Source organism: Pygocentrus nattereri, chromosome 15, assembly GCF_015220715.1.
Source record: "Pygocentrus nattereri isolate fPygNat1 chromosome 15, fPygNat1.pri, whole genome shotgun sequence".
NCBI classification, from domain to species: domain Eukaryota; kingdom Metazoa; phylum Chordata; class Actinopteri; order Characiformes; family Serrasalmidae; genus Pygocentrus; species Pygocentrus nattereri.
The window spans coordinates 29,303,712-29,317,068 of record NC_051225.1 but is presented as its reverse complement, the minus strand read 5'-3'; the positions used below and the strand labels follow the sequence as shown (position 1 = coordinate 29,317,068).

Here is a 13,357-nt window from a genome sequence, read left to right as displayed (position 1 = left end):
GGCCAGCATCAATTTCATGCTGGATCAAGCTGCTTTATGTTGGTCTAGTACTGGTCTGGCGCTGGTTTAGCTGGACACTCAGCATGGTCATGATGGTTGACCAGCATACCTATCACAAATACATTAATGCAAAACATAACAACAGCTGGTTTCCCAGGTGATCAGCATATTAACTTCCAGCACTTTCCATGAGTTCAATTTACGTCCCATTACCTTTTTAGAAGCAATAAAGTGACTGTTTTTTATCATTTCTGTGAAACATGAAGGGATGTGCACTTTAATTCAAAATAAAACAATTAAAATGAGCATTTAAATGATTACAAAAGCACATAAAATGTTTGTATCCATGTTTAATTGTGGGCTGTCCTGCTGCACCGACCTGCTCTATGAAATGTATTAATTAAAATTTTCCAGTACACCATTATTACAATGTTATTTGGTTAACTTCCAAGCACTTTACTGCAAAAAGAAATATTTTTTCCCTATTCATTTATTTAATTTAACAAAAAATGTCATTTTAACCCCATGTGTCCTACATTTTATGCACAACTGCCCCCTAATAAAAAGGAACATTCCATTTATTGTTGTATACAGGAATTTATATGATCTTTTAACCTTCAGCTATTTTAAAATAAACATCAAATGAAAATTAACAACAGGCTTCTCAACAACAGACATCTCCCAAAAAATTATACCACGGTTACCATTATATCCCAGTGGTCATAAGGCAGGATACACTCTGGATAGGTCGCCAGTCCATCGCAGGGCAGACAGACACATTCACTCACACCTAGAGCAATTTACCATGTCCAACTGGCCCGACTGCATGTCTTTGGACTGTGGGGCGGGGAGACCAGAATACCCGGAGAAAACCCACACAGACGCGGGGAGAGCATGCAAACTCCACATGGAAAGGACCCTGGTCACCCAGCTAGGGAATCAAACCCAGGCCCTACTTGCTGTGAAGCGACAGAGCTGCCCACCATACCACTTTGCCACCCCATTAACTTTACAGGAGAAAGAAAAAACATATATTACTTTCAAGTAATATATGTTAAACCTATCTTTTAACAACCTACGTTTCAGACATGTCTGGAACTTTGCTAATAGAAGCATCTTGAAGACAGCATACTGTTCTATAAGGACCCAAAAGGGATACTGAAATATTCTTAACTTCTTCTTCTTCTTTCGGCTGCTCTCTTTAGGGGTCGCCACAGCGGATCATCTGCCTCCATCTTGCCCTATCCACTGCCTCCTCTACTTTTACACCAACCATCTCCATGTCCATGTTCACTACATCCATAAACCTTCTCTGAGGTCTACATCTTCTCCTTCTACCCGGCAACTCCATCTCCAACATTCTTTGACCAATATATCCACTATTCCTCCTCAACACATGTCCAAACCATCTCAACCTGGCCTCTCTGGCTTTATCTCCAAACTGCTCCACCTTCACTGTCCCTCTGATCTGCTCATTTCTAATCTTGTCCATCCTTGTCATAGAGCCACAGTCTCCAAACCATACATCATAGCAGGACACACTACTGTCTTGTAAACCTTCCCTTTCACTCTTGCCACTATCCTTCTGTCACTGACACCCGTCTCCACCCGCTCCATCCTGCCTGCACCCTCTTCTTCACCTCTTTTCTACACTGTCCATTGCTCCTGATGGTTGACCCAAGATATTTGAAGTCATCCACCTTTACGACCTCTACTCCTTGCATCTTCGTGGTCAACAGCACCGGAGGCGGTCGTTGTTAACCCGGGCCTCGACTGATCTGGTATGGCAATCAAATTTGTGATCCGCAAGTTTTGGCACAAGTTTTACGTCGGATGCCTTTCCTGACGCAACCCTCACCATTTATCCGGGCTTGGGACCGGCACCAGAAGTACACAAAGTACACCCCTAATGGCTGGTTTGAAATATTCTTAACACAGCCACATAAAGTAGGAGTCTTTCCTCCAAGCCCCAGAGGGTGTCACTCATCTTAGAGTTCTCTCTTCAGAGTTTTCATTCATCTCCAACTGATAATGAGCTCAGAAAGAAATGGTTAATTGCAATAAAAAGGAGTGAGGGGCCGACATTCAAAGTAATTCGAAACAGCACGCATATGTGCAGCGCTCACTTCAACCTGTCGGACACCTACGTTACACTGAGGGGAAAAACATAGGTGAAAAGGGTAATGGCTAATGCTAAACTAGCAGCAACCTGTGCAGAACTGAGGCCCACCAGGACTGGGAGTGAAGAGGAGTCAATAACAGCAGATATACTTCAACCACAGTGCTAATGCTCAGTGAATAAAAGTCTGTTATATTGTGATATCAACCCATTAAACATGCCAAAACACATTAAAAACGTCAGAAACCAAAGGAAACACTCAGTGGGCATAATTAGCATAGCTAGCATAACAGCTAATCCAGCTGAAGCTTTAGTGAGCTTTAAACAGAAGGTTTTATGCATTTACTACATTAAGGTTGGTGTTTCTTACTCAGGCTTGCCTGTGTTTTGTTTGTTTGTTTTTGTTTGAAATTCCCATTTCTGATTAGCATTATACAAATGCTCCGCTGATCTGCTGAAAAACAACTATTAGAAGTCATTAGGATCCAAACCTAAAGGTTTTTACACACATCACTGTTACTGCTAGGTTAAGAGTGGTCAGCAACCTAAAAATATCCATCCAAGAGTGATTTTCCGATCCCAAACTGACCAATGATTAAGGGTTAATCAAGCATGAAGGGAAACAGATGGGCTGCAGCCTCTAACACCACAAAAGCAGGTAGGACCTACAAGGTAAGTGTTTCTAATAAAGTTGTCAGTAAGTGTAGAATTATTAGAAACATATAGAAATGAACTGACCGCATTATACCATGGCCTCAAATGTGGCCTCTTACAAAGAAGCTTCGGCACGCAATTACTGTTTATAGCAGCTAGTGGTAGCTGACTCACTGGTTGTGGCCGGACACGGCACCGTTGTGCAGATAGAGCTCTATCATCCACAGACAGACACCATGTCATGAGAAACAGATGAAAAATGGGAGGAAGTAAAAGAGAAAGAAAGAAGGAAACAGAGGAACTAGATTATGTCTCTGATATAAAATGCTGTGCCAAGTTGTCAGTTGTTCCCAGTATAACAAATGATGATCCTATAGGGGCCAGACAATGGACTGATGACTCATACGAGGACCAGAGATGGATAGAGAGGGTTATTTAGTTGACCCTGTGTACATGAAGCATGTTTGGGCATTTGTGCAACCAACCAATGTTCTACAAACGATTTAATCTGTATATTTTGACAATTTGACAATCATAAACACTTAATTTGTGAAGTACTCTTGCAAGTACAAATAACTGGTGAAGCTGATGCATAAAACAAAAATTGTATCTTCATTATTGCTTTTGCTTTTTTCCATTTTACACTGTGTGAATGACGCCCGAATAGTCCAAGTCTGTGAAGCCGCAGTATCATCACGAGAGTCAGTTCATGCAGGTGAGGTTTGCACGGCCTTGTACAGCACGAAGCTCCATGGTGGTCAAACTGGTCCAGCAGAACAACATGTCAGCAATATTTGAGATGACTTAGCATAAACATGGAAAGATTGTTGTTTTGTTTCCTTATCCTGTTACCACTTTGGAAATACAAGGTTTTGTTCCTTACAGTGATGATACAGCACTGGACAATACAAACACTACAAATAGTAAATGGACAATGCAGACTGCAACATATAATTTAACCAGGGCTGCCACTTTGTGAACAACCGTATGTATACTATATACACACACAATATGACCAAAAGTATGTGGACACCTACACCTGGAGTTACAGCTGTTTCCCCTCTTCTGGGAAGACTTTCCACAAGATTTGAGAGTGTGTTTGTGGGAATTTGTGCTCATACAGTCAAAACAGTATTTGTGGGATTGGACTAGAAGGCCTGGCTCGCAATCAACAGTCATCCCAAAAGGTGTTCAGTGGGATTGAGGTCAGGGTCCGGTGCAGTCCACTGAAGCTCATCCACACCAAAGTTGACACACCATATCTTTATGGACCTTGCTTTATGCACAGGGGTAGAGTCATGCTGAAACAGGAAAAGGTCTTCCCCAAACTGTTGCCACAAAGTTGGAAGCATAACATTGTCTAAAATGTCTTTGTATGCTGTAGCAATAATGTTACCCTTCACTGGAGCTAAGGGGCTGAGCTCAAAGCATAATAGCACTTACAGATAACCGGAGCAGATCTAGAAATTTCATGATCTGACTTGTGACAAATCCTGTGACAGTGCCACATTTAAAGACTTTTCAAGCTCTTCGGTACGACATATTGTACTGCCAGTGTTTGAATACGGAGACTGCAAGGCTATGTGTTAGCAATGGTTGTGACTAAGACACCTAAACTCTGTAATTATATCCAACCCCACTTGAGCTGAGCAGAATGTAAAGAAAAATAGAATGCAATGATATGCAAGTCATGTAAATCATATTTTTAAGAGGAAAATACTACAAAGACAACATATCAACTGTTGAAACTGAGAAATCTTATGATTTAAAAAAAAATATATATGCCCATTTTGAAATTGATGCCAACAACACACTCCAAAAAAGTTGGGACAGGGGCATGTTTACCACTGTGTTATATCACCTCTTTCAACAACACTCGTTTGTGAACTGAGGAGAGCGATTGCTGTAGTTTTGAAAGTAAAATGTTTTGTTGTTCTTGTTTGATATAGGATTTCAGCTGCTCAACAGTTCAGTTCTGTTGTATTTTTCATTTAATAATGTGCCAAATGTTATAAGTGGGTGGCAGGTATTAACTGCAGACATTTTAATGCATAGTCGATGTAATACATGCAGAATGTGGTTTGACTGTGTCTTGCTGAAATAAGCAAGGCCTTCACTGAAAAAGATGTCATCTGGATGGCAGCATATGTTACCAAAACACACACACACACACACACACACACACACACACACACACACACACACACACACACATATATATATATATATATATATATATATATATATATATATATATATATATATATATATATATATATATATATATGTATATATATACACTGCTCAAAAAAATAAAGGGAACACTTATACAACACAATATAACTCCAAGTAAATCAAACTTCTGTGAAATCAAACTGTCCACTTAGGAAGCAACACTGATTGACAATCAATGTCACATGCTGTTGTGCAAATGGAATAGACAACAGGTGGAAATTATTGGCGATTAGCAAGACACACTCAATAAAGGAGTGGTTCTGCAGGTGGGGACCACAGACCACTTCTCAGTACCTATGATTTCTGGCTGATGTTTTGGTCACTTTTGAATATTGGTGGTGCTTTCACACTCGTGGTAGCATGAGACGGACTCCTATATAAAACTGATTCTATGAGGATGGTGGGGCCCGACGTCCACAGATGGGGGTTGTGCTCATAGCCCAACGCCGTGCAGGACGCTTGGCATTTGCCAGAGAATACCAGGATTGGCAAATTTGCCACTGGTGCCCTGTGCTCTTCACAGATGAAAGCAGGTTCACACTGAGCACATGTGACAGAGTCTGGAGACGCCTTTGGAGAGCGATCTGCTGCCTGCAACATCCTTCAGCATGACCGGTTTGGCAGTGGGTCAGTAATGGTGTGGGGTGGCATTTCTTTGGAGGGCTGCACAGCCCTCCATGTGCTCACCAGAGGTAGCCTGACTGCCATTAGGTATCGAGATGAGATCATGTCTCGCTCCATCCACCAACGTCACGTTGCACCAGACTGTCCAGGAGCTAGCGGATGCTTTTGTCCAGGTCTGGGAGGAGAACCCTCAGGAGACCATCCACCACCTCATCAGGAGCATGCCCAGGCATTGTTGGGAGGTCATACAGGCACGTGGAAGCCACATACAATACTGAGCCTCATTTTGACTTGTTTTAAGGACATTATATCAAAGTTGGATCAGCCTGTAGTGTGTTTTTCCACTTTAATTTTGTGTGTGACTCCAAATCCAGGCCTCCATTGGTTAATAAATTTGATTTCCATTGATGATTTTTGTGTGATTTTGTTGTCAGCACATTCAACTTTGTACAGAATAAAGTATTCAATGAGAATATTTCATTCATTCAGATCTAGGATGTGTTATTTGAGTGTTCCCTTTATTTTTTTGAACAGTGTATATATTGTTCATTAATGGTGCCTTCACAGATGTGCATATCACCCATGCCATGTGGACTAATGTACCTCTATACCATCATGAATGCTGGCTGAGAGGTCTTTAGCCCAAAGGACACAGTGTCTATAATTTCCAAAAAGGGCAGTAATTTCCACTCGAGAATCATGTCTGGTTTTAATGCAGTGCCGCCTGAGGGTCCAAAGATCATGGCCAGCAAATACTGCGGCCTTGTCCCTTGCATACATCAAGGGACATAGATGCAGAGAACATATATATATATATGTATCACTGTTGTTGGAACAAAACCTTGTATCTCCAAAATGGTAACTTTACAAGAGAAGGAAAAAACATACTCGACTTTTAATGTAAGTCAATTGAACCTGACATATTTCCAAGTCATTCTGGATCATTTATTTTGGTCCATTCATGATGAAAGTTACACACAATATATAGGACGGCGAGTTCCTTCAAATTATGTCAAAAACTGAAAAATGACAAAAATGGAGATGGTTTTGTTTCTGACAGCAGTGACAGACATATGTGTGTGTGTGTATATATATATATATATATATATATATATATATATATATATATATATATATAAACATTTCCTTTTTGGTTTTTATACATTTACATTTTGTGCACATTTCATGCACAATAGTCCAACAGAAACAGTCCAAAATTATTCATTGCCTTGACTTCTTTAGACCACCCATCAGAGCGGATTCAGGCATTCACGTGGTCCCCTGTTGCTCTGTAGATAAATGTTAAGGAAATACTCCCTTCCTAATGATCTTTTACAAATAAGCAGCTGCATCATTCCAACAAGACATTCTGTGGTGTGACAAGAGGTAGGCAAAACTTTGGTGATTTATTTACTTAATGCTTAAGTAGTATTACCTTTTCACTGTTTACATCACAGAAGAGGAGATTTCTGTAAAGGTATAAATACTTTCTTCACCAAATGTTTCAAATTTCTGTTTTTTTTTTCTTTTTTTTCTGAATGTCATAATATATTTACGTAGAATGCACCAGTCATTACATTTACAGTGATATATTAGGAAAGAATGGAAAGAATATTTCTATTTTATTGTATTATATTTCTATTGCTATTTGTAAGGGTATCCAGTTCTGGTCCTGGATCGTCAGTGCCTGGCACAGTTTGATGATTTCCCTGCTCAAACACACCAGCCAAACCTGGCAATTAAGGGATGAGCGGGTCTGTTTGTGCAGGAAAATCACCAAATGGCGTTGGACACTGGCTCTCCAGGGCTGGTCTGTCCATGGGGAATTTGTTTAACAAACACTCTTAAAAATTATGGCATCAAAAATGATTCCTAGATAGCCACTTTTGTGAATTAAATGATGATGATGGTAATAATAATAATAATAATAATAATAATAATAATAATAAAAATAATGGACTGTAACAGTATATGAATTATGAGTATATGAATTACAATGAACAGTGATCATGAAAAGAACTGCTTAAAGGAAAGATGCTAAAAAGTGTTTTTTGCATGATGCCATAGAATAAGCACTTTTGCTTCCCATACTTTTTGTAAGTATTACATGTATGTGAGGGCTCTTTGAGTCTTCATACTCAAACATGGTTCTTTAGGGAACCAAAAGTGGGTCTTCTATTCATTCTTTGAAAACGTCATTGTGGCACTTTTCTTTCCTCTTTCTAGTGTCCTCTCCTAAAACTAAATGTGCCAAAAGGAACCAAAAAGGTTTATTTGGAGTGGTACCATAGAGACACTTTTGGTTCCCTAAAGAACCTTTCAATGGATGATTCTTTCAGAAATGAGATGTGGGAGAGTCAAGCAGCTAAAGGTTTTTCCACATAATCTAAAGGTTCTTTATAAATTGTTGCTTCTTCATAGAACCACTGATGTGTGCAAAGAACCATTTGGGAATGTTTATGTTTTTCAAACATAGAGATACTGATAGCACTACCTACACTTTTACCTTAAAAGTAAAAGCACCAAATAAACCCAAAAGGGGTTCTTTGGAGTTTTGGATTGGATGCCTAAACAATCTTTCAATGGATGAGTATTAAAGAACCAATGGGCATATGAAGAACCTTCTGAAGTTTAAAGCATGTCAACATAATGCAGATATTCTATATGTTCTTTGTAGAATTATACATACAAGTCAAGAAGCTTTTAGGAACCTTTATTTTTTAAAAGTGTACATGTCATTTTGTGAGATTGAGATAACTGTGTAAACCTGTTAACTAACTTATTTATGTACTGTTCCACAGTCTGAGAGCATGTTGTTCATTCTTCTTCTCTTCCAACTTGCATCAATACTCCCTCTCAGCCTCTTCTGCCCCAGTGAGTGCGTGTGTGTTTCAGATGGGGCCGTCAAATGCACAGGGGCCATCACCGACATACCGCCTGTGGATGCCAGTCATACCTTTCTTCTGAGACTCAATGACACTTCCATTAAAATCCTGAAAGCTCAAAGCATTCAGCATCTCACTTTCATACTGAGATTTAGCATCACCCACAGTTCTCTTCACACCATCCATGCAGAAGCCTTCTATGGTGCTTCTCAGCTCCGGTCAATCATGCTGTCATATAATGCCCTCTCGGTCCTTCCAGCCAGGGTGTTCAGCAGGTTAGGCAACTTGGAGCAGCTGCGTCTGGAAGGGAATCAGCTGGCATCTGTCAGTGCAGACATATTCCAAGGTCTGGTCAATCTCACTGAACTGAACCTCAGTAAAAACCAAATTGCCAAGCTGGATGCTAATGTCTTCCAGGGCATGACAAGCTTGAATGACTTGAACCTGAGTGGGAACCTACTGCGCAAGTTACCGCAGACATTGTTCCACAATCTGGTGCAACTCAAGTCACTGATTCTGTATTCCAACCAGTTGGAGACTCTGGAGAATGGTTCCTTTGATCATCTGCCCAAACTATTGTTGCTAATGCTGAATAAGAACCAAATCCGAGAAATCCCTCCACAGCTCTTTTGGCACCTACCCTCTCTACTGACCCTGACTTTGTCTAACAACCAACTCCAGTACCTTCCAGCTGAAAGCTTTTACTTTCTACCAAACATTACCAAACTCACCCTGTACAACAACCCCCTAATCTCTCTGTCAGAGCAGCTAATGGGCCACATGCCTAGACTCCAGGAGCTGTACCTGTATAATACCAATCTTAACACTGTGCCTTGGAACCTCTTTGCTAACATGACAGGCCTCAGGGCTCTCAATTTTCACTATAACGAAAAGCTCAGCTCTTTGCCAAGGGACCTTTTCTGCTGCCAAACCAATCTTCAAAAGCTATCTTTAAAATATAACAATCTTCAGCATCTACACCCAGACCAATTTTCACAACTTGTCAGTCTGAAAATCCTTCTGCTTAATGATAATGTGCTTCAGTCCCTTTCGTCAAGGATCTTTCATAACCTCCCAAATCTAGCCAAACTCGAGCTGAGTCATAACCACCTAAGCTATCTCCCTGGAGATGTTTTCGAGGGCGCCGACTCGCTACAGTCTGTCACTCTCGGGCACAATCGCTGGGACTGTGTATGCAATATTATGGACTTTGTAGAATGGATCAAGAAAAACCAAAGGGTAGTTACAGATCTGGATGACGTTAAATGTGATGAACCTTATCGATTACAAAACCAAAAGCTTGTCTCTTTAACCTATGACCACCTTCGGTGTGGCATCACGACGACCTCGGCCAGACATGAATTTGTGACGACTGCTTCAGTGATCCATTCGGAACCTCCACGTCTCCGACACCTTCCCTATCCCTCCACCACCAGAAGCTCACAAGCTAGACAAGATACATCCATTGTGTTTCCTTCAACTCCATCTTCAGCCTCAAGCTTGTCAACCCACAGCTCTACTGAGACCCCATCATCCACTCCTTTAACCGAGGAACAATTCTATGTAGCAATAGATGCATTCTATGACACTGTGGTCTTTGAGAGTTGCCCTAATATTGTTCACAGTAATCGTTACAAGGGCTGGGTGTACCTCTGGACAGTACCTGCAACTGGACTATATGGTGGACTCTTGCTGGCTCTGCATATTGTGCTCATAGCCACTGGCATTATCCTGATTGTTGCCAGTGCTTATGCATTGTATCATCTTAATAAGGTGGTGTGGGATTTAGGGACAGCTGTTACCAGAAATCAGACAATAATAGCTAAAAGACTGCCAAGTTTCAAAGGCAAACGCTAGAAAAAGAATATGTTTCATTTTGAGTCATTTCCAAGAATAAAGTCCATTTTTCTGATTAAAGCATTTATTGTTTTCTGTTGTATTCATATATTCCTGTGGGGTTTCAAGATTTCCTAGTCATAGGAAAGTTACCTAATCATTTTCCATAGTATGGTCCATTTTAAAGCATTTATTATTTTTGGTTTATTAACTCTTTCATATATTCATAGATTCTTGTGGGCCTTCAAGGTTTCCTAGTCCTAAATAGTTGACATTGAGGTGGAAAAAGAATATACTTCTGCACATTTTCATTTGTACATTAACCCTTATGTGGTGTTTGGGTCTGTGGGACTCATTTTCATGTTTTAATGTTTACCAAAAGAAAAAAAGATGTGATTTATTATTATTTCAACCCCAGGTTCCTCAGCCTTTGCTCGTTTTCTGTGAAGAACTTACAAAATAACACATATTCGATGTCGTCACTCTGTTCACCCCCACACATTTATATTACGCATGTGGTGTTGGGCTGAACCCATAGGGAATAAAAGTGTGAAGGTGCTGTGTCCTTCACCCTGTGCTCCTCCTACATTACAGAACTGGTTATTGCTGTATTGATTAAAAATGTGGTAATCAAAAAATTGATTAATAATGTGGTGGGTCATCCAGACCCATTGAGTAACATAAGCATCAAGACCACACAAGTGTTAAAATGCAGATGTGTGTTCCCAACATGTCTTGCTTATTTGCTTTCATTTCTTTTGCTTAAAGCATTGCATTTGTTTAATTTATTCTTTCATATATTCATTTGTTCCAGTTTTATTTTTCCATGTAATTTTCTTTCTTCACCAAAGGTTTTTGGACAGTGATGATAAGATTATCTTACAGCTAATATAAAAGAAATTAATATTAGCAATGATTTATGCTATTTTAAAGAGAGAATGTAGAAAATATATTTGCAATGTTGATATGTATTCCCTTATTCTCTCTGTAATGGCAAATAAAATGCTTCTTTACAGTGAAGTTATTGTCATATGTGCCACTTGGCAGAATAATAGGTGCACCTTTAAAAAAAGGGTTCAAGTGTTAGTAAAGACAATGGTTCCATATAGAACCCTGAACACTCAAAGAACCGTCTGAATGGATGAATGTGTTTTGCATGATTAAGTGGTTCTACTCTACTATGGAAAACTTTCCTTATTCTTACAATATAGAACCATTTTTGCTGAGAGTGCGCAATATACACTCACTGGCTACATTACTGGATACACTCACCATACAGATAGATATATCTGTTTCTCTGCATACTTTATTTGCAGCTTTCATCCTGATCTTCAAAGGTCAGGACCCCCACAGGACCACCACAGAGCAGGTATTATTTGAGTGGTGGATCATTTTCAGCACTGCAGTGACAAAATCGTGGCAGTATTGCGTTGGTACGAGGGGATCAGAAAGCAGTGTTACACTGTGTCCACTAACGGTCCACTCTATAAGACACACCTATATTGTTGGTCCATTTTACAGATGTAAAGTCAGTGATGATTGATCTACTGCTGCACAGTTTATCATCCTGTAGTCCTTCATCTTGATACTGTTGGCCGTATTTTTTTGGTTGGTGGACTATGTTTAATCCAGCAGCGATGCTGAGTTGTTTAAAAACTCTGGCAACCATGTCAGTGTTCAAATAAAACCTGCTCTGCGGTGGTCCTAAAGGAGGTCCTGACCACTGATGAGGTAAAGAAAGGTTAATTTTGCAGAGAAACATTTCATTGTTTCACTGATTTTTATTATTTTAAGTTCTGACACCAGCCCACTATGGACCACTGGCCCAACCTAAGTATTGGCCTGAGGACCACCAGAGTGCCCGGTAGACCAGTGGTTGAGAAAGGTCTGCTGTAGATGATGTGTACTTATTTTTACAAATCAACAAAACATAATTTGGCCAAACTTTGCATATGAGCGAGAGAGAGAGAGAGAGAGAGAGAGAGAGAGAGAGAGAGAGAGAGAGAGAGAGAGAGAGAGAGTATGAAATAAAACTAGAATAAGGTATAAGGAAAAAAAAGCTTATAAAAACAGCGCTTGCTCCTTATTCAATGGTCCCACTGTTGAGGTCTTTGACGTGGTTGCCCTTACTCAGCGAACCTGCTGTATATGTCATGTGGGGTATTTAATCTGGTTTTTGCCACTCCCACATGACTAAGACTACAGTTCAGGAAGCCCAACCTTGAGATGACACATTGCAAACCTTACACTGATAAGGAGCCACTTGTGCTTGTTATACAAACCAGGCCAGTTCAGTCCAGTGAAGCTCACCATTCAGATGTTCGACACGCACAAACCATTACAAACTGCCTGAGCACAAATGAGAATAATAATGAAAGCACAGTTAAAAAAAAACTTAATATAAGTATATTAGAATAAGACAGGTCATTGGACATCTTTACCGCAAAAACAAGAGGCGTGTTGCTTCATAATCTTACATACCATCATTGTCACATAGTTATCAAGTCTCCTTTGCTGGTACAGTTACGCTCTAGGCATCCTGCACACAGGATACACTGTGCTACTACAAACTGCAGCTATGCTGCATAGAATGAAAGTGCATGGAAAGCAGCTATAAACGTCAAGCTCAAACTCATTTGTACACTCCACTCATATAAATTTAATTAAATAAAACTTTCAACAACTTTAATGAATTCACCCTCTGTTTTCAAGGTGAAAGAAGACTAGGCTAGTCTAGGGATGTGCGCATCTACCGGTTAACCAATCGAGGTGCTGGTATTCGAATACTGAAAGCACTTTTTGGGTATTTGTTGAGCTCCATCACAAGAAGACATAAAATGGCTAACAATTCAGTGAAATGTGATGGTTTTGTTCATATTTTGCTCATTCTTTGCTGCTATGAAACACAGCAGCTTTAACATGAGCACATTGGCAAGAACACGCTGTCAAGGCCGTGACTGAGAAGGCAGAGATTGTGCGGCTTTATTTCTAACTAGGCTAACTG

The 13,357-nt window shown here is 40.0% G+C and overlaps 1 protein-coding gene across 2 annotated transcripts; it reads left to right on the top strand.

Moving 5' to 3' along the window:
- Positions 1 to 6,967: 6,967 nt before the first annotated feature.
- LOC108438763 (platelet glycoprotein V) lies at positions 6,968 to 11,373 on the top strand. Of its 2 annotated transcripts, none has more exons than XM_017716787.2 (2): positions 6,968 to 7,018; positions 8,434 to 11,373. In XM_017716787.2, exon 2 carries the CDS (start codon positions 8,443 to 8,445, stop codon positions 10,372 to 10,374), a length of 1,932 nt encoding a protein of 643 aa, XP_017572276.2. In that variant the 5' UTR covers positions 6,968 to 7,018; positions 8,434 to 8,442; the 3' UTR covers positions 10,375 to 11,373. The 2 variants fall into 2 exon arrangements, with proteins under 2 accessions (XP_017572276.2, XP_017572277.2); XM_017716788.2 differs by having other exon boundaries at positions 6,987 to 7,109.
- The last annotated feature ends 1,984 nt before the right edge of the window (positions 11,374 to 13,357 follow it).